Source organism: Mirounga angustirostris, unplaced genomic scaffold (assembly GCF_029215605.1).
Source record: "Mirounga angustirostris isolate CCGP_5_RB_7025 unplaced genomic scaffold, mMirAng1.0.hap1 SCAF_7, whole genome shotgun sequence".
Taxonomy (NCBI): Eukaryota; Metazoa; Chordata; class Mammalia; order Carnivora; family Phocidae; genus Mirounga; species Mirounga angustirostris.
In genome coordinates this window covers 8,300,182-8,322,369 of record NW_026991715.1, presented here as the reverse complement: position 1 = coordinate 8,322,369, position 22,188 = coordinate 8,300,182, and the positions used below count along the sequence as shown (strand labels likewise).

General features: G+C 49.0%; 1 protein-coding gene across 1 annotated transcript in view; it reads right to left on the bottom strand.

Annotated features, from left to right (window-relative positions):
- Positions 1–803: 803 nt before the first annotated feature.
- Positions 804–22,188, bottom strand: part of RUFY1 (RUN and FYVE domain containing 1) — a 60,309-nt gene continuing 38,924 nt past the window's right edge. Inside the window, exons 12-18 of the mRNA XM_045890425.2 lie at positions 9,909–10,006; positions 7,996–8,115; positions 7,246–7,375; positions 5,862–5,956; positions 3,493–3,541; positions 1,851–1,928; positions 804–1,194 (exon numbers count right to left, since the gene is read on the bottom strand). Coding sequence (XP_045746381.1) covers positions 1,051–1,194; positions 1,851–1,928; positions 3,493–3,541; positions 5,862–5,956; positions 7,246–7,375; positions 7,996–8,115; positions 9,909–10,006 — 714 coding nt within the window. The 3' untranslated portion in view covers positions 804–1,050. The remainder of the gene's footprint in view (positions 1,195–1,850; positions 1,929–3,492; positions 3,542–5,861; positions 5,957–7,245; positions 7,376–7,995; positions 8,116–9,908; positions 10,007–22,188) is intronic.

Sequence of the window (22,188 nt, the reverse complement as noted above, 5' to 3'; positions counted from 1 at the left end):
CCAAATTGGGTGCACTGAGAACAAGGTACAGATCTCTAATGCCAGACCAGTTGCGGGCTGCGCGGCAGCATGTAAGCATCTTTGGAAAAGCTGGGCCCAGAGATTAAAAAGCTGCTCAGAGGAAGTGACAGAAGGGGAGGGGGCCTCCTGGCAGCCGCTCTCGCTGCCATGTACTTGCTGGAAGGAACATGGCTTTGGAGCTGGGCCCGCAACCTCGCTGAGCCGCCCAGGTTCCTGTTGGGAAAGGACAGATCTAAGGGTGCGGCAGATGCGGGGTCAGAACCCACGAAGGAAAGGGCCAGGGGATGAGGGGCAGGGGACTGGGCAGTGAGCAAGGGGAGTCCACCGAGGGCTCCTTGGGTGGACGGGCTAGTCTGGACAGTTCCTTCACCTGGGTATTCGAGAGCCCGGACCAGTCGGGTGGGGGTGAGCATGCGCGGAGCCCATTTTCATAGCCGACAAACAGCACCTGTCCTGGCCCTGCTTGGGAAAGTAAGAACTGGTGGCCCGGCAGGTGCTTCCCACAGGTGTGTCCTTTGGAGTGCACTAGATCAAGCTGTCGTCGTCTGTGTCAACTCCGGGGCCTAGGGAACACCTGAGCTCTGGTGACGGGGGTAAGGTCACTTCCTCCATGCCCGTCCTGTCCTTGGCTCCCCGGGCAGGGCAGGGCCAGCCTGTGCCCTGGGCCTCTCCCCCCCCCCCCCCCCCCAGGTCGGTAGTCCTGGTCCAGACTCGACTCGGGGGTGGCTCTGAGGCCTGCCCCCGAGGCCGTCCCTGTGATGCCGGCAGTTTGTGCACCAGCGTGAAAAATAAAGGCTTTTATTGCAGGTCTAGAGACATATTCACAAGGGTGGGGCACGGCCCATCTCTCGACTCTGACGCAGGGAAGACATGGTGTGGGGGGACGGGAGCGGGGTGCTCGCGACAGTAGTACAACCGCGGTAGGGCCGCTTGGTTTTGTGAGCGCGGGAAGGGGACAGGAGCAAAGAGACGAGGCTCTGTTGGAGCCCCAGCCGGCGGCGCAGCCGGGGCGGAAGGCTGGCCGGGCGGTCAGTGGCCGGACGATGAGCAGCGCTGCAGCAGCAGGGTGTGGCAGCTGTCACACACGCGCACGGGCCTGGGGTACGAGGGCAGGGCCAGCTCGCTGCTGGAGCATGTGCTGCAGAAGATGTGGCCGCAGTGGCGGCAGTGGTGCTGGGGGCACGAGGGGGCGGTCAGGGCGGGCGCGCCTCCGACCCCCCCAGCAGGGGTCCCCGCCAGCGCGCCGGACGCCTTCGGACCCACCCCCCAGCAGCAGGGGTCCTCCGCCAGTGTGCGGGATGCCTTCCGACCGCCCCCCCCCAGCAGCAGGGGTCCGTTCGGGGGCGGGGGGCGGTCTGTGGGCTGGACAGGCTTCCAGTCTTGCTAGGGACCCGTGTCCTGCCCCGCTGCTCCACCAAAGCCCCATGAGCCCCGGACCAAAGGCTGGGTGCGGGGACCCCAGTCCTGGAAGCGGAAGGCAGAGTCCCTGGGGCTCGGGCCCTGCCCAGACCGCCGCTCAGCTTCTGGGGCTGTGGATGCCGGTCTGTCCACAGGTTCTCTAGAGATGGTTTCCGCCTAATTTAGCCAGATTTTGGTCCTGTTGCTGACAATGAACTTCGACTGACACACTCACCTAGTGTTCTGTATGCGAGCACCCCAAGTCCCAAAGAAATCTGCTAATCCTTGAAAGGACGGGTGGGGACAAGCCGGGAAGCCGTCTGCAGGGGTCAGCACAGCAGCGAGCGCGGGCGCATGCGGTGGCCCGGGTCCCACGGGAATGGGCCGAAGGGGAGCCCCTGTGGGAGCTGCTGGAGGGCCACCCCACGTACCTTCCTCCGGGAGATGGAGAACTCCTTCTCACACTGCTTACAGTGCGTCGCTTCATCATCTTTCAGCCACGTATGGCCCTGAGGGGGCAAGACCACAACAATCCCACTTTGCGGCCGGGCTCCTGACCGACCTGTAGCTGTGTTCCGACTGCCCAACATCAGGGCCTTTTGAGGGTCTCCTTTCCAGGGACCGCCTCCCCCCAGACGCGGCCACGGCCGGAGCTCCAGAGCTGCCGACCACCCACCCTCTGGCTCGGGCTTCCCGGCCCCTGCAGGTCACCCCTGGCCTCCAGCCAGGTTCCCCGGCTTCCTGTCACCCAGACTCACCCGCCCCCTGTCAATAAATGCCCTTGGGCCAAGGTACCCTGAGCCTGGATCTAGCGCTTGCAAACCGACCCTGGCGGAGACCTGCTCCAGACAGAGAGGGGCCAGCCCTGCCACGGCGGGCCCTGCTGAGGGACAGAAGGCAACGCACCGGGGTGGGGGGAGGGGGCTGGGAGGTCCCTGTGCACGTGCTAAGCCCCCAACCCGCAGCACAATATGGAGAGGCGGGATCTGAGGCTTTAAAGCTGCCTTTCTGGAGATCTTTCTAAAGGAAAACGAGGATGTGCCATTTACGCAGCCAGAGGGACTGAGCGCTCAACGGGGCCAAAGGCCTGAGGAGCTGTTCCGGCTCCTTTGCATCTGGCGGCGACAGAGCCACCTCAGGAGCTGCAGCGCGACGCCCGACAGCTCGTCTGTGTGGTGCTGCTGGCCGTCGCTGGCTGGCACATCCGGGCAGGGCAGGGGTGCCCTTCAAGGAGCTTTCCAGGTACAAGGGAGGAAAGCCAGTGCCGCCAAGTTCACGTCCGGCTGCTGCGACGGCTGGGATAGTCGGCCGCCCCGACCTGCCGGGTGCCAGGGTCTCTGATCTGGTGGAGGGCGGACTTGCCTGTCTCAGCTGGCCCGTCCCTTCCTCTCTCAACTGCCCCTCTCTCCCCCGTCCACGGCCCAGCTGGCCAGCCTGGCGCCCGGACCGGGTCACCTGGTCCCACGCGTCCCCGCCTGCCCTAGGTGGTGGGCATCCTTCGGCCCTCCCCGAGATGCTCCAGAGACGCGGCCTGGCTCGGGGTGGCCTCGGGCCCCTCACTTGCTCCCTATTTAAAAAAATCCCTGGGGGCGCCTGGGTGGCTCAGTCGGTTGAGCGACTGCCTTTGGCTCAGGTCATGATCCCAGGGTCCTGGGATCGAGTCCCACATCGGGCTCCCTGCTCTGCGGGGAGCCTGCTTCTCCGTCTCCCACTCCCCCTGCTTGTGTTCCCTCTCTCGCTGTGTCTCTCTCTGTCAAATAAATAAATAAAATCTTAAAAAAAAAAAAAAATAAATAAATAAAAAATCCCCTGGATCTCTGCCACTTTTCCCTCCCTTCATTTGGGCTCCTGTGATCTAGGCCTGCTCTTGAACATCCAGCTGAGGGGCCGAAATCAGGACGGAGGTTGTGGGCTGGGCCCCAGCGCCTGCCAGTGTCACATGTCCCCAGGTCACAGGCCTCTGGGACACATCCCTCACCTGACTCGGGAGAACCTGAGCGCCCAGGGCAGGAGCGTGAGCTGACTAAGCCGGGGGCAGTGATTCTGAGACTAATAACGTTAACAATCCAGTACCTTCAGCGCCTTGTTTACTTCTTTGATGTCTTCCATCTTCAGCTTTGATCTTAAAAAAAAAATAAAGATGATTTATAGCCGTGTGAGGCTCTCAAGCTCAGCAAGCCCACAGCTACTGTCTGACTGGCTTCAGGAGGGTGACGGCTTAGGAGAGAGCAGCCCCATACAGGAGTTGTTCCAGAACACGCTCTCTGCCTTTTATCATCCCAGAGTCACCTCATCATGTTGGCTCATGTCTGCCGCACTCTAGGAGCCTGTGGAACGAATGTGGTCCCAAAACAGACTGTGGAGCCTGCAAGGTTTAAAAAGACTTTGAAGTAGGGCGCCTGGGTGGCTCAGATGGTTAAGCGTCTGCCTTCGGCTCAGGTCATGATCTCAGGGTCCTGGGATCGAGTCCTGCATCGGGCTCCCTGCTCCTTGGGAGCCTGCTTCTCCCTCTGCCTCTCTCTCTCTGTCTCTAATGAATGAATAAATAAAATCTTAAAAAAAAAAAAAAGACTTTGAAGTAGTTGCAACCATTTAAAAATTGGGAGGGTGCCTGGGTGGCTCAGTCGTTAAGTGTCTGCCTTCGGCTCGGGTCGTGATCCCGGGGTCCTGGGATCGAGCCCCGGAGCCCCGCATCGGGCTCCCTGCTCAGTGGGAGGCCTGCTGCTCCCTCCGCTGCTCCCCCTGCTTGTGTTCCCTCTCTCACTGTCAAATAAAATCAAGAACTGGGAATAATTTCCTAGAAGTCAGGTTCCTGGCTTCTCCGGGCAACCATTCCTGCATGGGACATGTGCCTGAATGGGGGTGCGGGGCCCCCCCACAGTAGGCACCCAAATCTGCACGGCTCCTCTGGCCCCTTCCTGCTACCTGCTCCTTCTAGAACAGTCCTGCTCCGAGGACAGGTTCACTTGCTCCACCCTTGTTAGGGGAAGAACAATTCCTTAGTCGTCCACATAGAAGACAGGCCTGAATGTGGTCTACACTGGCAGAATTCAACCAGATAAAATGAAACAGTATATCTGTAATTGCAGGCTGGGGGGTGGGGTGGGGCAGGGAGATCCTGAGCCTTTTCTGAAAAGCTGACATTAGCCTAAACTGTCACTGGATCAACAGAAGGGTCAGAGTGGCAGGGCTCTGAGACACAGACGAGACTTCCAGGGGAGGACTGGGAAACTGAGCATCGGGGCCTTCAGTCCCGCCCGAGCAGCTCAGAGACAGGCTTGCAGTCTGACAGGACCAGAAGCTGCCCGGGCGGCAGGGGGTAACCAGGGGACCCCAGGTCAGGACGGCAGCCCGAACGTGCAAGCACGTCCCTGGGAAACACAACTTGGGAAGGATCCGGACGTTGCCCAGAGAGAGAAACCGGGCAGCTGTGTCTAGCTGGTGGAGGCTCTGAGGAGAGCCCTGTCCTCTGTCACCTGGTGTCAGCTTGCAGGATGGAGGGAAGAGAGAGGGAGGGAGGAAGCACCAAGGATGTTCCTTGGGGATCCCTGCCCACGTCACACGTCCTTGACACGACAACCTCAGCACAGCCTAATGCGCGTGCTACTACGGTGTGTTTCTAGCTGCTTCTCTGTCGGTCCTCATGTCTGGACCTCTGGTCACAGGCTTCCACGGGACCCCCATCTCTCTGGTCACTGTGCTTGGGGAAGGCGCCAGAACAGGACCTGGTGGGGGCCAGAGCCACCGGTGAGGGAGCAGAAGGACGGCAGACTAGGAGGGAGACACTGATTCCTGATGGCTTTTTTGGCTTGAGACAGTCTGAACTGGGTTTCTGGCTCCCTGCAACCAGGAGTCCTGACTCCTAAGGAGAATAAAGCTCCCCAGCGGCTTTGAAAACACAGTCATCTCACAAATGAACAAATCCTACAGTCTGCAGTGTGACCTATCGGATGGGCCAGAGCAACCTGGCAGGACGGGGACCCCGGGGGGAGGGCTGTCAGGTCAAAGGAGAGAGAGCAGTACCCAGCAGGACAGACAGACAGACGGATGCTGGTAGACATGAATATCCAGAGAGGGGGGCGGTGGTTGTGCTTAATGCCACAGCGGGTGGAATCCTCAAACCACGGCAGCCCCCCTGGTCTGACTGCGGGCCAGCAAGCACCCCACCCACCGCCCCCCTGGCTTGCTTGGGACCTAGAGGCTGAGCTAGTGAACAGGAGGGCTCACTAGAAGGGATTTCCTAATGCATTAGTTAAACCGGCGCTGTGTCTCCGAGGCCTGACTTCCTGGGGGGTCACCCTGGAACACCCGGCCCTCCCCTTCCCGGACAGCAGAACTTAGTTTGGCTCCTGGTGGGCAGGCTGGTGTGACTCCGGAGAAGGGGGGGCAGGCCCAGTGGCCATGACACAGGTGGCAGGGGAGGAGGGGGGCAGGCTTCTTACTGGCTGAGGTGCAGACCCATTTCCTGGAGGGCTTGTTCCTGCTCGTTGCAAACCTTCTGCAACTCCGCCTTCTCGTCCTGGAGCTCCCGCAGCTCCTAAAATGGACCAACCAGAGGCCTGACACACTCATGTAATTGCAGCGACAAGCAGGTCAGAATGTTTTTCAAGAGCAAAAAGCAGTTTTGTTGTGTTAATCTCATTTGAGCTGCGGTTATTTCATGGATGACTTCTCACTAGCCTGTTTCTCTAGAACGGGCACCTGCAGTGGGGACAGTGACGTGGGACAGGAAAACAGCTATGTGCAAATCAGTCACCCACATAGGGCGAGCAAGGCCTTGCCCATCTGAGTTGCTATTAAAAGGCCGTTTAAACACAGAGAACTGCCTCAAAACACGCACAGATGAGCCTTATGCAGGAGCGGAGGATACCTGCACAGTGAAGGCTCATTTGAATAAATAGTTTTTTGGGAAGGGCTGGTCTCAACTTCCCGAAAATGAATGACCAAGGCTGATGGAGGCCAGGATGTGGGATCTCACGCCCAGCCCGAGACCACGTGCGCGTGTGGGGTGAAGCTCACAAACTGATAACCACTGTCCTCCGGGGCCCCTGGAGGACAGGTTGGCAAGAGCCCTGACAACGACCCAGGACAGTGATTTGGGGTTCAGGGCTGACGGAGAGCAGCAGGGCTTAGGCCTGAGTGGTGGGCATGTCCCTCCCAGCTGCCCCTGGGCCTTCTGCCCCAGAGCCTGGTGACCCCTGCTCTGACGTCAGACATGTTCTGCTTGTGTGTGTACGTTAAGTGTGGGTGCGGGGCAAGAAGGTATGCAATTCAAATCTTAGACCAAAGTGGAATCAAGGGGGGGGAAGATGCAGAAACTTCTAGGAGTCCTCTTCTGCGCACCATTTCTTCCTGTCCCCTCTTGGAGCCTGAGAGGCTCTTGTGGAACCTCTCCCCTCCCCAGTGGTTCCTACCCCTAGCCCAGTGGGCTCCCTCGGGGAGGGGCTCTTAAACACTTTCCACCAGAGACCAGAGGACCTTTGTGGGCTCATTCAGACCGTGCAGCAGCACCCATGATCATGTTCAACACAACGAAATCCCCAAGGATCCTCCGCCAGGGCCGGTGTGTGGCCGGTGTGCCTGAGATGGCCTTAGCCCGCCTCTGCATGGCTGGCCCTCACTCGCCTTTTGAGTCAGCCTGTGGGGCATGCTTCCCGGACTACGGCCGCCACTGCAGGCTGTCCCCCCCGTTTCATTCTCCCCACCGCACTGCTCCCTGAGTGGCCGGTGTGCGCACCAGCCGCAGCTCTGGCTGTACCAGGGGCTCCGCAGCCGGGGCTCCTGGAGACAGCAGCAGCTCTTCCCCTCCCAGGCCGGCTGCCTTACCTTTTTTAATCCTTCCACTTGCTGTAGCTCTGCTCGGAGTAGAGAGGAAGTGTCCTTCTCCTGTTGTAATTCTCGCTGAAGAGCCTGTCTCTGTTCTTTTTCTGATTTCAACTCTTTCTCTAGACTCGAGCTGTTTTCCCAAAATGAACTTGAGTTAGTCTCAGTGAGAGAGATGCATAGAAGATGCACAATCTCCGGCCCAATTCTCCGCAAAGGAAATGGGGAGTTCACAGGAATCAGAAGTGCTGCACCTGCACCTAAACCCGTCAGCAAAGCAGGGAACCCAGGCTCCCTCTCCAGCAGGGCCACCTGCCCCTCCAGAGGGAAGACCAGGACCCTGCCGGGGGAAGCAGGCGCATGCACGGGACAGCACGCGAGCGCACAGAAAGGAAAAGAGCCCCGAGAGACACTTCGGACCGCACGAGCGGGATCCTCTACCCAGGCGGAGACCTGAGGAGAGAGCCTGCAAAACGTCGTCTGCGTTTTGCAACCCAGAGCCAGCTCCCACTGGGGGACACGGGGTGGGGGCGGGAGAAAGCTACCGCACTCCCCCCTCACCAGCTGAGTGGCCCTGGGACGTTCCCGAACCCCCTGAGCCGGCGCTCTCACTTGCGAAAGGGGACACGGGGCTTGACACACACCCCGATTCCAGCTTCGCGGGTGTAAGTGCAGAAGAGACACCGCCCGCGCCCAGTCGGGAGCTGCCCGGCCCCGCCCCCTGGCGGCTGGCCCCGCCCCGGCCCCGCCTACCACTGCTCGTGCAGCTGGGAGAGCTGCTCCTGCAGCGCGCACGTCCGGCCCCCCAGCTCCTGCTGCAGCTTGTGGCTCCGCTCCTCGGCCCCCTGCCGCGCCCTCTCCGAGACCTGTAACCTGCGCGCAAAGAACCAGGTCTCCGTGGGAAAGGGGTTATCCTCAAGGCTGAGGGCAGCGTCTTTCACAGTCTTGCGGCTGGGGTTTTAAACACACAGTGAAACCGTTCCCAGAGTTCTCAGCACGCGTACAGACTCGTAACCACCGCGGCGACCAGGAGCTCCGTCATCCGGGAAAGCTCCCTAGCGCGGCCCTCTGGAGTCACCCCTAAACCTGGCAACCACTGATGTGCTCTGATACCGTGGCTCTGGCTTTTCGAGAACGTCCTATAAATGGAATTGTTCCTCATATAACCTCTTGAAACTGGCTTCCTTCGCTCAGCGCGGTATCTGAGATCATTCCAGGTTCCTCCCGATGGCCGAGTATTATTTCATGGTATAGGCTGACAGTTTGTTTCTCCTTCATCAGATGAAAAACCTCAATTCGCTTCTAGTTTTAATTATATGCACAGACCTGCTATAAACATTTGTGTACAGGTTTCTGTGTGAACATTAGTCTTCACTGCTCTTGGGCACATACCCAGCAGTGGGATTGTGGGGTCATATGATAAGAGCATGTTTAGCTTTTTTTTTTAATTTTTTTTTAAAAGATTTTATTTATTTGAGAGAGAGAATGAGAGAGAGAGAGCATGAGAGGGGGGAGGGTCAGAGGGAGAAGGAGACTCCCTGCCAAGCAGGGAGCCCGACGCGGGACTCGATCCCGGGACTCCAGGATCATGACCTGAGGCGAAGGCAGTCGCTTAACCAACTGAGCCACCCAGGCACCCAAGAGCATGTTTAGCTTTAAGAGACTGTTCTCCACAGTGGGGGTACCATTTGGCATCCCCATTGGTAAGGTAGGGGAGTTCTAGTCACTTTGGAGTCTTGTCAGCACTCAGTGCTGTCACTAAAAAGATACTTAGCTGTTCTAATACATGCACAGTGACCCCCACTGTGATTGTAACACACACGTCCCTGCTGGCTAGGGATACTGAATGTCTTTTTGTGTACTGGTCCGCCATCCATATGCCCTCTTTGGTCAAGTGTCTGTTCAAGCCTTTTGTCCATTTTTAAATTGGACTGTTGAGTTTTGAGAGTTCTTTACACATTCTGGATACAAGTACTTTGTCAGCTATGTGATCTGCAGATTTTGTCCCAATCTGTAACATGTCTTTTTATTCTCTTAACCGTGTCTTTCATGGAACAAAGGTTTTACATTTTGATAAAGTCCAATTTATCAAAAATTTCTCCCATGGACCCCAGGCTTTCATGTCACGTCTAAGATCTCTTTGACTAACCCAAAGCCACAAAGATTTTCTCCTATATTTTCTTCTAAAAGTTAGAAATTTTAAGTTTTCCATTTAGACTTATGCTCCATTTCTAGTTAATTTTTGAATAAGGTATGAGGTGTAGATTGAGATTCATTTTTCTGATTGTTCCAACATCATTTATTAAAAAGACTTTCCTCGCTCCACTGAACTGCCTTTGCACCTTTGTAAGAAAATCAGTTGCCATATTCTTGTGAGTCAGTTTTCAGACTCTCTTGTGATCCACTACTGACTGATGTGGAAATGTGACCGTGACAATGAGCTCACTGTACCCGTCTGACCCCCTGGGAAGACAGTGTGATACAGAAACCCAAAGTTTGATTAAGGGAATATGCACTTAGGGCTGGGAATCGGACCCCTTCAGCAAGACTCGGATCCCAAAGGCCCATCATCCCAAGTTGTCTGTACTTGTGAGAGAAACTCCAGGTCCAGAGAATGTCCCCATCTCCTAAGTAGTATGTGCCAGGGTGGGGGGTGGGGTGATTACCTTTCTTCCATCTGTTTCATGCTGGACATAACTTGGTTGTTTTTTTCTTCAAAGGATGTGATGGCTTCATTCTTCTGCTGTAAACAGCTCTCTGCATTCTGCCAAGGAAAGGAAAAGGGGTCACACTCTGCCACTCCCTCACCGCCAGGCCTGCTCGGGATTAAGAACAGGTTTGATTGCACCCTCTACTTTCACAGCACTTTCAGGAGCATTTTGTTAATTGCTGCTCTTCCCCACAGCCCTGGAAGACACAATGGGTTGAAGCGCTCACTGTTATCAACAGAAAGAAAGGCCCAGAAGGAAGTAAGGAAGTAATGAGCCTTTCCTTCTATGAAAGGTCCATGTTCCTTTTCAGAAAGGAACATCAGAGTGGGATCTGACAACATTACTGAGCTGTTCCCATGTGCCCAGCACACCTGTGAGTTCTCCGGCCCTGGCAGGGGTGGTTAGCCCCCCTTCTTAGGCAAAGGGAGGCTCAGAGAGAGCGTCGGGGTGGAGACTAGCGTGCATGAGCCAGGACAGCATGCTCACACCCATGACTATGTGACTTCTGAATCCAGGCTCTGAACCAGAGCCCTGGACCGGGCGGGGGGTGGGGGTGGGGGTGGGGTGGCAAAAAGCACCATGTTCCTGTGTGTCTAAAAGAGACGCTTTTAAAATAAAAGGATACAGAAAGGCTAAAGAGAGAAGGAAGTCCTAATAAATTCCCAAGAATAATATACAGACTGTATTCTTGGACCTTAATGTGATACAATTCGACATTAACAACACAAGAATGACTAAAAACGCCTCATATCTTGGAAACAAAACTAAATGGCATTATTACTAAAACTACTGAGCTAAAAATATAAACCAGAGGAAGAATTATGAAATACTCAGAGGTAAAATCTAGTGAAAACACTATGCAATATTGTATAGTACTGAAGATGCACTGAGTGTAAGATGTGTCTTAATTTTACACACCACTAAGAAAGAAAAACCTGCTACTTGGAACACGTCAGGCCACTGACTGTAAGATGCATCTAGGTTTCAGAGATGCTAAGATGTGATTTTGTTAAAATTTGAGGGCCACAGCTAAAGCAGCACTTGCGGGTAATTTTTTTTTTTTTTTAAAGATTTTATTTATTTATTTGAGAGAGAGAATGAGAGAGACAGAGCACATGAGAGAGGGGAGGGTCAGAGGGAGAAGCAGACCCCCCGCCGAGCAGGGAGCCTGATGCGGGACTCGATCCCGGGACTCCAGGATCATGACCTGAGCCGAAGGCAGTCGCTTAACCAACTGAGCCACCCAGGCGCCCTTGTGGGTAATTTTTAACTTCAAATAGCATTTTTGTTACTTATTTTTATTTTTTTAAGTAAACTCTGCCCCCCAGGGTGGAGCTTGAACTCATGACCCTGAGATCAGGAGTCACATGCTCTACTGAGTCAGCCAGGCACCCCCAAATGACATTTTTATGGGAAAAAAAAAAAAGATAAAACAGATGAGCTAATAAGCATGCATTTCAGCAGCTGAAAATGAACTACAGAGAAAACCCAAAGAAATCAGAAAGAATATAACAAAAGTAAGAGTAGATAGAAGTCAATGAAAAACATGGGAACAAAAGACAATGCAGAGTATTAGGGGAAAAAGGTGGTTCTTTGAAAAGATTATTAAAGAAGACACACTTCTGGCAAGAAGGAATACAGAAAATAGAAAATGCAAGTAAGAAAATCCTGGATGAAAGAGATTTAAAAACTTTGTAAAAGAACATTATAAACAACTATGAGTTAAAACATTTGAGAACCTAAACAAGATACATTTTGGAAAAAATACACCAAAATTGTCCTGAGAAGAAATAGAAAGCACAAATAGGTCAGTAGCATTTAATAACTTGAAATGGTCATCAAAGTCACCCTGCTTCCAAAGCCTCGGACCCAGGTAAATCCTATAACATAGGTGGATTCTCAAAATTTTCAGAATAGACACTTGCTATCTTGTATGAATTATTCCAGAGAAAGAGAGCTTCAAGAGAGCAGGAAAGCATATAGTGCCAACCCAATCTTGATTCTGAAGGCAAATAAGGTCAGTAAGAGGAAAGATCACTAGAGGTCCATCTCAAATATAAACACATATATTTTCTTTCCGTTGATAACACTGGGCGCTTCAACCCATTGTGTCTTCCAGGGCTGTGGGGAAGAGCAGAAATTAACAAAATGCTCCTGAAAGAGCACGCGTGCATCAAGAGTATATATAAATATGTCATAATTAAGAAGGATTCCAAGAATGTTAATCAGCATAAATTACAACACAAATAAAGGAAAAAAATATGATTATCAAAATAGATAGATCAGGAGCGCCTGGGTGGCTCAGTCACTTGAGCATCTACCTTTGGTTCAGGTCAGGATCTCAGGGTCCTGGGATCCAGCCCCGCATCGGGCTCCCTGCTTAGCGGGGAGTCTGCTTCTCCCTCTCCCTCTGCCACAATTTGTGCCCTAATAAATAAATAAAATCTTAAAAAAAAAAAACCAACAAAATAGATACAATATAGGGGAAAAAAGCATTTAATAAATTCAACACTCATTCATGATAAAACTAAGCAAACAAGAAACAGAAGTGAACTTCCTTAACTTACTGAGGATCACACAGCGAACATCTAGCAAGATGATAGCTAATGGAGAAACTTTTAGATGCAATCCTTTTAAGAGCAGGACCACAAGTTTGCTCACTGTTTCTGCTGTGTAATATAGTATTGGAAAGCCTGGCCAATGCTCTAAGAAACAAAAATTGAGGGTAAAGAGATTAAACTCTATTTGCCAATGATATGATCACTTACACATAAAGACAACAGGATCAAGTGAGGAACTGTCTGCCCCTGGCGGTGTGCCAGGCTGCTAACAGGAGATCAGGCCTGCAAACACACGAGCTCTTTTCTATACCAGTAAGACCTAACCAGATGATGTAGCCAAAGTAAGGCACCGGTCACATGAGCAACAAGAACTACAATCCAGGAACTCACCTGGAGAAAATGCAAGACTCTTACCCAGTAAAAAGGATAAAAAAAGAGAAAAAAGAATTATCTGACTAAATGAAAATCTACCCCATGCTCTTGGATGAAATGACTTTATACGCTACGGAGGTCAATTTTTTCTCAAGTTAACCTATAAATCCAATGTAATCCCCATTTAGGAAATCCAGTTGGATTTTTTTTTTTTTTTTTTTAATAAATTTAGCCTGGGACCTCCAACTTCGATCCTGGCCCCTGCTCCAGTCCTGCCTGCCCCCACTGCTCATACTGCCCCTGCCTGGGGCCCGATCCCAGCTCAGTTCAGCTGGATTTTTATTAAAAAAATTTTTTTTAAAGATTTATTTTAGAGAGAAAGAGCACATGTATGCAAGTGGGGGAGGGAGTGAGGGAGAGAGAGAATCCCAAGCCAACTCCCCGCCCAGCATGGGGCTCAATCCCACGACCCTGAGATCACAACCTGAGCCGAAACTAAGAGTCAGATGCTCAACCAACTGAGCCACCCAGGCACCCCTCTGCTGGATTTCTAAAAGAGACTTTATAAATTGTTCTAAATTTTTTGTCAAGAATAAAGGTTTACAAATAGTTAAGTCAATCTTAAAAAGGGGAAAAAATTAGGGGGCAAGGAGGGCAGGCTTGACCTCTGTAATGGGTTGAGTTCCATCCCTCCCAAATCCTTATGTGGAAGCCCTGGCCCGAGTACCACACAATGTGACCTTATTTGGGAAGTGGGCCGTTGCAGACATAATTAGTTAAGATGAGGTCAAAGTGGAGTAGGGGGGCCCTTAATCCAGTATCACTTGTGTCCTTATCAAAAGGGGAAATTTGGACATAGTCATGTACACGGGGAGCAGACCAAGTGAAGGTGGCCAGCAACCACCAGGAGTCCTTAGGACACAGGGACGCTACGGTCTTCCTCACAGCCCTCAGATGAGAGCAACTGTGCGGACTCCCAATCTCAGACTCCTGGCCTCCAGACTGTGAGACAATGAAGCTCTGTCAAGCCACTCTGTGGCACTTTGTTACAGCCAACTTAGACATAAAACATACTACAAAGCTATGGTGATCAGGTAACTCAGATAGACACACAGAACAGAGACCTCAGGGACGGTTCCACCTTATGTACGAACCTGATCTATGATCAGGGTGGCACCACATAGGAGAGTGAGAAAAGACTGGACTAGTTCTGAAGTAGCTAATGATATGGAGAGAACCACACCTGGATCCCTCAGTAAGGCTATAAATGAAAGTCAACTCTAGACATTAAAAACCTAACTGTGTCAGGTTTATAAAACTAGTGTAGAATGTCTTTGACACCTAGGCTTGAGAAAGGGCTTCTTAAAATCCCCAAACTGCAGCCCATAACGTGAGAAATCAGCACATTTGACTACACCAAAAATAAGGACACTTAAGGATACCAGAGAAGAGAGTAGAGGACATCTACCACAGGTGAACCAATAAGGGACTAATATTCAGACTACACAGAATGACCGCTAATCAATAAGGACGAGACAAGGGGAGGGTCTAAGATGGTGGTGTAGGAAGACCCTGAACTCTCCTCCTCCAGACACACCAAACCTATACCTACACCTACAGTGATTCTCCCTAAGAACGGAAGGCAGTTTCCACCCCAACAGAGGGACCACACAGAGAAGGGTAGGAGAGGTGGAGACATAGTTAGGACGGGAACCCACCCCTGATGCTGCCCATGCAGTGGGGCAGGCTAGCAACTGTGGGTGAACTAACCCAGAGTGTCTGCCAGGCGCAGGGGGAGTTGCTGGAATGCTCCCCAGGTGGGGAGGTGCTGGTGAGGACCACTGCTGATGGTCCCCCTCCACCGTGACAGCAGACAGGAGCGCGGTCTGGCCATTCTAGCCGGCCCGACACCTCAGTGAGCCCCCGTTTCCCCGCTCATCAGCCCCAGGCATCCCCCTGAGGCGGCCCTCCCGTCTGAGCTCACCCAAGCTCCAGCTGGCCCACCAAGGTGGACCGAGTGCAGCACAACTGGGATACCCTGGATGGTGCCCGCTCCAGCTGCAGCTGTCTTGCCAACACGGTATGGGTGCAAAGCACTTTGGGACACCCCAGGCCCACACCAGCTTCAGCTCTACACGACTCGCTAGGACACCCACTGCCCAGAGCACCCTAGGACCTCCCCACCCCGAGTCTGTGCCCACTTCAAGTATCCCATCAGGCCCTCTACCCCATGTGGAGCACCTCGGGACCTCCTGGCCTATACCCACGTAAGCTCCGGCCATCCTACCAGGGCCTCTGCTAGGCAGAACATCCTGGGACCCCCTAGTCTGCAGCTACTTCTCCAGCTGTCCTGCCAGGAACCCCCTGCTTCATGGAGTACCTTGGGACCCCCTGGCCCCTGCCCCTGCTCAGCTCCAGACTCCTATGGAGTGCCCTGGGAACTTCAGCACGTGCCTGCTATAGCTCCAGCCAAAGACAACAGGCACATGCAGACCACACAGTCCTACACTCCTTTAAGACTGGGAGATGTAGCTGTTCTGCCCAATACATAGAAACAAGCAGAGAAAGTCAAGCAAAATGAGGAGACAAAGGAATATGCACCAAATGAAAGAACAAGACAAAACATTAGAAAAAGAACTAAAAGAAATGAAGGTATGTGATCCACCCCAGAAAGAGTTCAAAGTAATGGTCATAAAGGTGTTCACCAGACTTGACAGAAGAGTGGATGAACTCAGTAAGAACTTCAACAAAGAGAAATTATAGAAAAGAAACAATAAGAGTTGAGGAACACAAGAACTGAAATGAAAAATACACTAGAGAGAGTCAACAGCAGATTAAAGGATGCAGAAGATCTGGATCAGCGATCTGGAAGACAGATGGAAAATGGAAAGCACCCAAGCGAAATAGCAAAAAGAAAAAAGAATACAAAAAAAAAAAAAAGAGGCTAGTTTAAGGAACATTTGGGACAGCATTAAACATGCTAACATCTGCACTGTAGGTATCCCAGAGGGAGGAGAGAGAAGGGGGCAGAAAACTTATTTGAAGTAATAGCTGAAAACTTCCCTAACCTCACCTGGGGGAAGGGAGCACAGAGAGCCTCAAACAAGGTGAAGCAATGGAGGTCCACAACACGACACATGATAATTAAAATGGCAAAGATAAAAGAGAAAGAGAGAATCTTTTTTTTTTCTAAGATTTTATTTATTTATTTGACAGAGAGAGAGATAGCGAGAGAGGGAACACAAGCAGGGGGAGTGGGAGAGGGAGAAACAGGCTTCCCACTGAGCAGGGAGCCTGATGCAGGGCTCGATCCCAGGACACCTGGATCATGACCTGAGCCGAAGGCAGACGCTTAACGACTGAGCCACCCAGGTGCCCCAAGAAAGAGAGAATCTTAAAAGCAGCAAGAGAAAGGCAAATAGTTACGTACAAGGGAACCCCATAAGGCCATCAGCAGATTTTTCAGCAGAAACTTTGCAGGCCAGAAGAAGAGTGGTATGATGCATCCAAAGCACTGAAAAGAAGAATCCTATGACCAAGAGTACTCTACCTGGCAGGAGAGATAAGGAGTTTCCCAGACAAACAAAAGTGAAAGGAGTTCATCACCTCTAAACCAGCCTTACAAGAAATATTAAAGGGGGGGCACCTGGGTGGCTCAGTTGGTTAAGCGACTGCCTTCGGCTCAGGTCATGATCCTGGAGTCCCAGGATCGAGTCCCGCATCGGGCTCCCCGCTCAGTGGGAAGTCTGCTTCTCCCTCTCCCGCTCCCCCCTCTTGTGCTCTCTCTCTCATTCTCTCTCTCAAATAAATAAAATCTTAAAAAAAAAAAAAAAAAGAAATATTAAAGGGGCTTCTTTAGTGAAAAAGAGGAGGCCATAACTACAGTAAGATACTTACGAAAGGGAAAAACTTCACTGGTAAAAGCAAACATAAAATAAAAGTAGGAGATCAATCACTTACAACGCTAGTAAGAAGGGTAAAAAACAAACAGTAAAATCAATTGTATCAAAAAGTAGTTAAGGAATACACAAAATAAAAAGATATAAGATATGACATCATATACATAAAAAGGCAGTAAAAACCTAGTGCATTTATTTACTTATTTTTAAATATTTTATTTATTTATTTGACAGAGAGAGAGAGTGAGAGAGAGCACGCAAGCAGGGGGAGCTGTAGGCAGAGGGAGAGAGAGGGAGAAGCAGGCTCCCCGCAGAGCAGGGAACCCGATGCGGGGCTCAAACCCAGGACCCTGGGATCATGACCTGAGCTGAAGGCAGACGCTTAACTGACTGAGCCACCCAGGCACCCCAAAATGTAGTGTTTTTAGAATGTGTTCAAACTGGGGCGCCTGGGTGGCTCAGTCGTTAAGCATCTGCCTTCGGCTCAGGTCATGATCCCAGGGTCCTGGGTTTGAGCCCCGCATCGGGCTCCCTGCTCGGCGGGAAGCCTGCTTCTCCCTCTCCCACTCCCCCTGCTTGTGTTCCCTCTCTCGCTGTGTCTCTCTCTGTCAAATAAATAAATAAAATCTTAAAAAAAAAAAAAAAAAAAAGAATGTGTTCAAACTTAAGAGACCCTCAACTTAATATAAACTGTTATATACTCAGAATGTTATATATGAACCTCATGGTAACCATAAATCAAAAACGTACAACAGATACACAAAAAGTAAAGAGAAAGGAACCTAAGCACAACACTACAGAAAGCCATCAATCACAAGGGAAGAGAACAAGAGAAGGAACAGAGAAGAAGTACAAAAACAACCACACAACAATGAACAAAAAAGCAGTAAGTACATACCTCTCAGTAATAGCTTTATTCTTTCTTTCTTTATTTATTTTTAAAAGATTTTATTTGACAGAGAGACAGAGCGAGAGAGGGAACACAAGCAGGGAGAGTGGGTGAGGGAGAAGCAGACTTCCTGCGGAGCAGGGAGCCTGATGTGGGGCTTGATCCCAGGACCCTGGGATCATGACCTGAGCCGAAGGCAGGCACTTAACGACTGAGCCACCCAGGTGCCCCTTTTGTTTAAGTTTTATTTATTTAATAAATAAATAAAGAGCACGCATGCGTGCAAGTGTGCAAGTGAGAGGAAGGGCAGAGGGAGAGAGAAGCAGACTCTGTGCTGAGCAGGGAGAGTGACTTGGGGCTCATTCTCACAACTCTGAGATCATGACCTGAGCTGCAATCAACAGTCGGACACTTGACCAACTGAGCCACCCAAGCGCCCCATCAGTAGTAACTTTTAAATATTTTACTTATTTGAGAGAGAGAGAACACACGCTTGAGTGTGTGTGTGTGAGCAGGGGGGAGGAGCAAAGAGGGAGGGAGGGGGAAAGAATCTCATGACCCTGAGATCATGACCTGAGCTGAAACCAAGAGTCGGATGCTCCACTGACTGAACCACCCAGGCGCCCCATCAGTAGTAACTTTAAATGTAAATGGTCTAAATGTTCCAATCAAAAGACACAGGGTGACAGATAAAAAAAAAAAACAAGACCCATCTATATGCCTCCAAGAGACTCACTTCAGACCTAAAAACATACAGACTGAAAGTGAAGGAAGGGATAGAAAAACATATTGCATGCAAATGGAGGCAAACAAAAAAAACCCCCAAAACTGGGGTAGCAGTACCTACGTCAGACAAAATAGCATTATATAATGATAAAGGGATCAATCCAGCAAGATGTAGCAATTGTAAATATCTGCGCAACTGACACCAGAGCACCTGAATACATAAAGAAGCTATTAACAAACATTAAGATAGAAACTGACAGTAATACAATAGTAGGGGACTTTAACAACCCACTTACATCAATGTGTACATCATCCAAGCAGAAAATCTATAAGGAAACAGGCTTTGAGTGATACACTGGAGCAGATGGACGTATCTATACAGAACATTCCTTTCTAAAGCAGCAGAATACGCATTCTCTTCATGTGCACATGAGACATTCTCCAGAATCCATCACGGTAGGCCACAAAAAGAATCTCAATAAATTTAAGAAGACTGAAATCGTATCAAGCATCTTTACCCACAATAGTATGTAACTTGAAATCAATTACAGGGAAAAAAAACAACAAAACACAGAAGAAACACAAACATGTGGAAGCTAAACAACATGCTACTAAACAACAAATTGGTCAAACCAAGAAATCAAAGGAGAAATTTAAAAAAGTACCTGGAGACAAATGAAAATGGAAACACAATGGTCCAAAATCTTTGGAACGCAGCAAAAGCAGTTCTAAGAAGGAAGTTTAAAGTGATACCAGAACAAGAAAAATCTCAAAGAAACAATCTAACCTGAAACCTAAAGCAGCTAGAAAAAGAAGAGCAAAAGCCCAAAATCAGTCCTAGGAATGAAATAATAGAGATAAGAGTAGATTAAGTGAAATGGAGACTTAAAAAACAATAGAAAAGATCACATTAAATCAAGAGCTGGTTGTTTGAAAAGATAAAGAAAACTGATAAACTTTTACCCAGACTCATCAAGAAAAAGAGAGAGGACTCAAATCAATTCAGAAATGAAAGAGGAAAAGTAATAACTGACACCACAGAAATATGAAGGACTATAAGATACGACTACGAAAAATCATATACCAACACATTGGACAACCTAAAAGAAATGGATAAATTCCTAGAAACCTATGATATTCCAAGACTGAATCAGGAAGAAATAACCAGTTCCTAGTGGTGACACTAAATTTGTAATAAAAAAACTCCCAATGAACAAAAGTCCAGGACCAGATGGCTTCACAGGGGAATTCTACCAAATATTTATTTAAACAGAGTTAATACTTAATCTTCTTAAACTATTCCAAAAAAAACAGAAGAGGAAGGAAAACTTCCATATTCATTCTTTGAGGCCAGCAGTGCCCTGATACCGAAATCAGAACAAAGGCACTACAGAGAAAACTACAGGTGAACATCTCTGATGAAGACGGATGCAAGAATCCTCAATAAAATACTGGTGAACTCAATGCAATCATCCATTAGAAGGATCATTCACCACAGTCAAATAGGATTTATTCCAGGATGTAGAGCTGGCCCAATATCTGCAAATCAATCAATGTGATATAAAATATTAACAAAATGAAGGGTAAAAACCATATGATCATCTTAATAGATGCAGAAAAAATATTTGACAAAATATAACATCCATTCGTGATAAGAACTCTCAACAAAGTGGGTTCACAGGGAACATACCTCAACATCATAAAGGCCATATATGATAGACCCACAGCTAGCATCATACTCGATGGGGAAACACTGAGAGCTCTTCCTCTAAGGTCAGCAACAAGACAAGGATGTCCACTCTCCCCACTTTTATTCAACATAGAACTGGACGTCCTAGCCACAGTAATCAGACAACAAAAAGAAATAAAAGGAATCCAAGTTGGTAAGAAAGAAGTAAAACTGTCACTATTTGCAAACACATGATACTCTATACAGAAAACCTGAAAGACTCTACCAAAAAAATGTTACAACAGATAAATGAATTCAGTAAGGTTGCAGATACAAAATTAATATACAGAAGTCTGTTGTATTTCTATACACTAATAACAAAGTAGCACAAAGAGAAATTAAGAAAAAAAAACCCATTTATAATTGCATCAAAAATAATAAAATATCTAAGAATAAACTTCACCAAGGGGGTAAAAAACCTATACTATGAAGACTATAAGACATGGATTGAAAAAAACTGAAGATGATAGAAAGCCAAACCATGCTCACAGACTGGAAGAATAAATACGATACTTGTACAGAAACAGATACCTACATCGATGGAACAGGACAAGAGAGCCCAGAAGTAAACCCAAGCTCATACTGTCAATCTACCACAAAGGTGGCAAGAATATACGAATATACGATGTCTTCAACAAATGGTGCTGAGAAAACTGGACAGCTACATAGAAAGGAATGAAACCGGACCGCTTTCATAAACCACACACAAAAATAAACTCAAAATGGATTAAAGACCTAAATGTGAGAACTAAAACCATAAAAATCCAAAAAGAAAGCATAGTGCAATCTCCTGGGACATTGGCCTTAGCAACATTTTTCTGGCGAGGGAAACAAAAGTAAAAACAAACTATTGGGACAACATCAAACTAAAAAGTTTTTGCATATTGAAGGAAACCATCAATAAAATGAAATGATAACCTCCTGAATGGGAGAAGACATTTGTAAAGGAGATGTCTGATAAGGGGTTAATATCCAAAATATACAAAGAACTCCTACAATAAACCACAGCTAAAAATAATCTGATTAAAAATGGACAGAAGACCCATTTACATGTTTTCCTACAGAAGACATCCAGATGGCCAACAGACAAGTGATTGGTGCAGCCACTGTGAAAAGCAGACTGGAGGTTCCTCAAAAAAGTAAAAATAGAAATATTATAGGATCCAGTAATTTCACCAAAGAAAATAAAAATACAAATTTGAAGAGATACCTGCACCATTGTTTACCGCAGCATTATTTCCAAAGGGCCAAGATATGGAAGCAGCCCGTGTCCATCAACAGATGAATGGATAAAGTGTGTGTGTACACACAACGGAGTATTACTCAGCCATCGAAAAGAATGGGATCTTGCCATTTGCAACAACATGGATGGATCTAGAGGGTATCATGCTAAGTGAAATAAGTCAGAAAGTGAAAGACAAAAACTATATGATTTCACTTATATGTGGAATCCAGAAAACAAACCAGAAAAAGACAAAAAAAATACAGAGAACAAACTGGTGGCTTCTAGAGGGGTGGGGCATGGAAGAAATAGGTAAAGGAGATTAAGAGGTAAAATTTCCACTTACAAATTAAATAAGTCATGGGGATGAAAAATATAGCACGGGCAATATAGTCAATAATACCGTAATCATGGGGTGCCTGGGTGGCTCAATTGATTAAGCAACTGCCTTCGGCTCAGGTCATGATCCTGGAGTCCCAGGATCGAGTCCCAGGATCGAGTCCCGCATCGGGCTCCCTGCTCGGCAGGGAGTCTGCTTCTCCCTCTGACCCTCCCTCCTCTCATGCTCTATATCTCATTCTCTCTCTCAAATAAATAAAATCTTAAAAAAAAAAAAAAGGAAGAGCAAAAATTCTCAATGCTTTAGAAAAAAAATAATACTGTAATCATGTTGTATGGTGATAAGATGATGACTTCACTTTTCATGATGAGCTCTGTGTAATTGAACTTGATTCACTGTGTTGTACACCTGTAACTAATGTCAACTAAACTTCCAATTTAAAAAAGAAAACAAGGACTGGGGGCCTGGGTGGCTCAGTCGGTTAAGTGTCTGCTTTC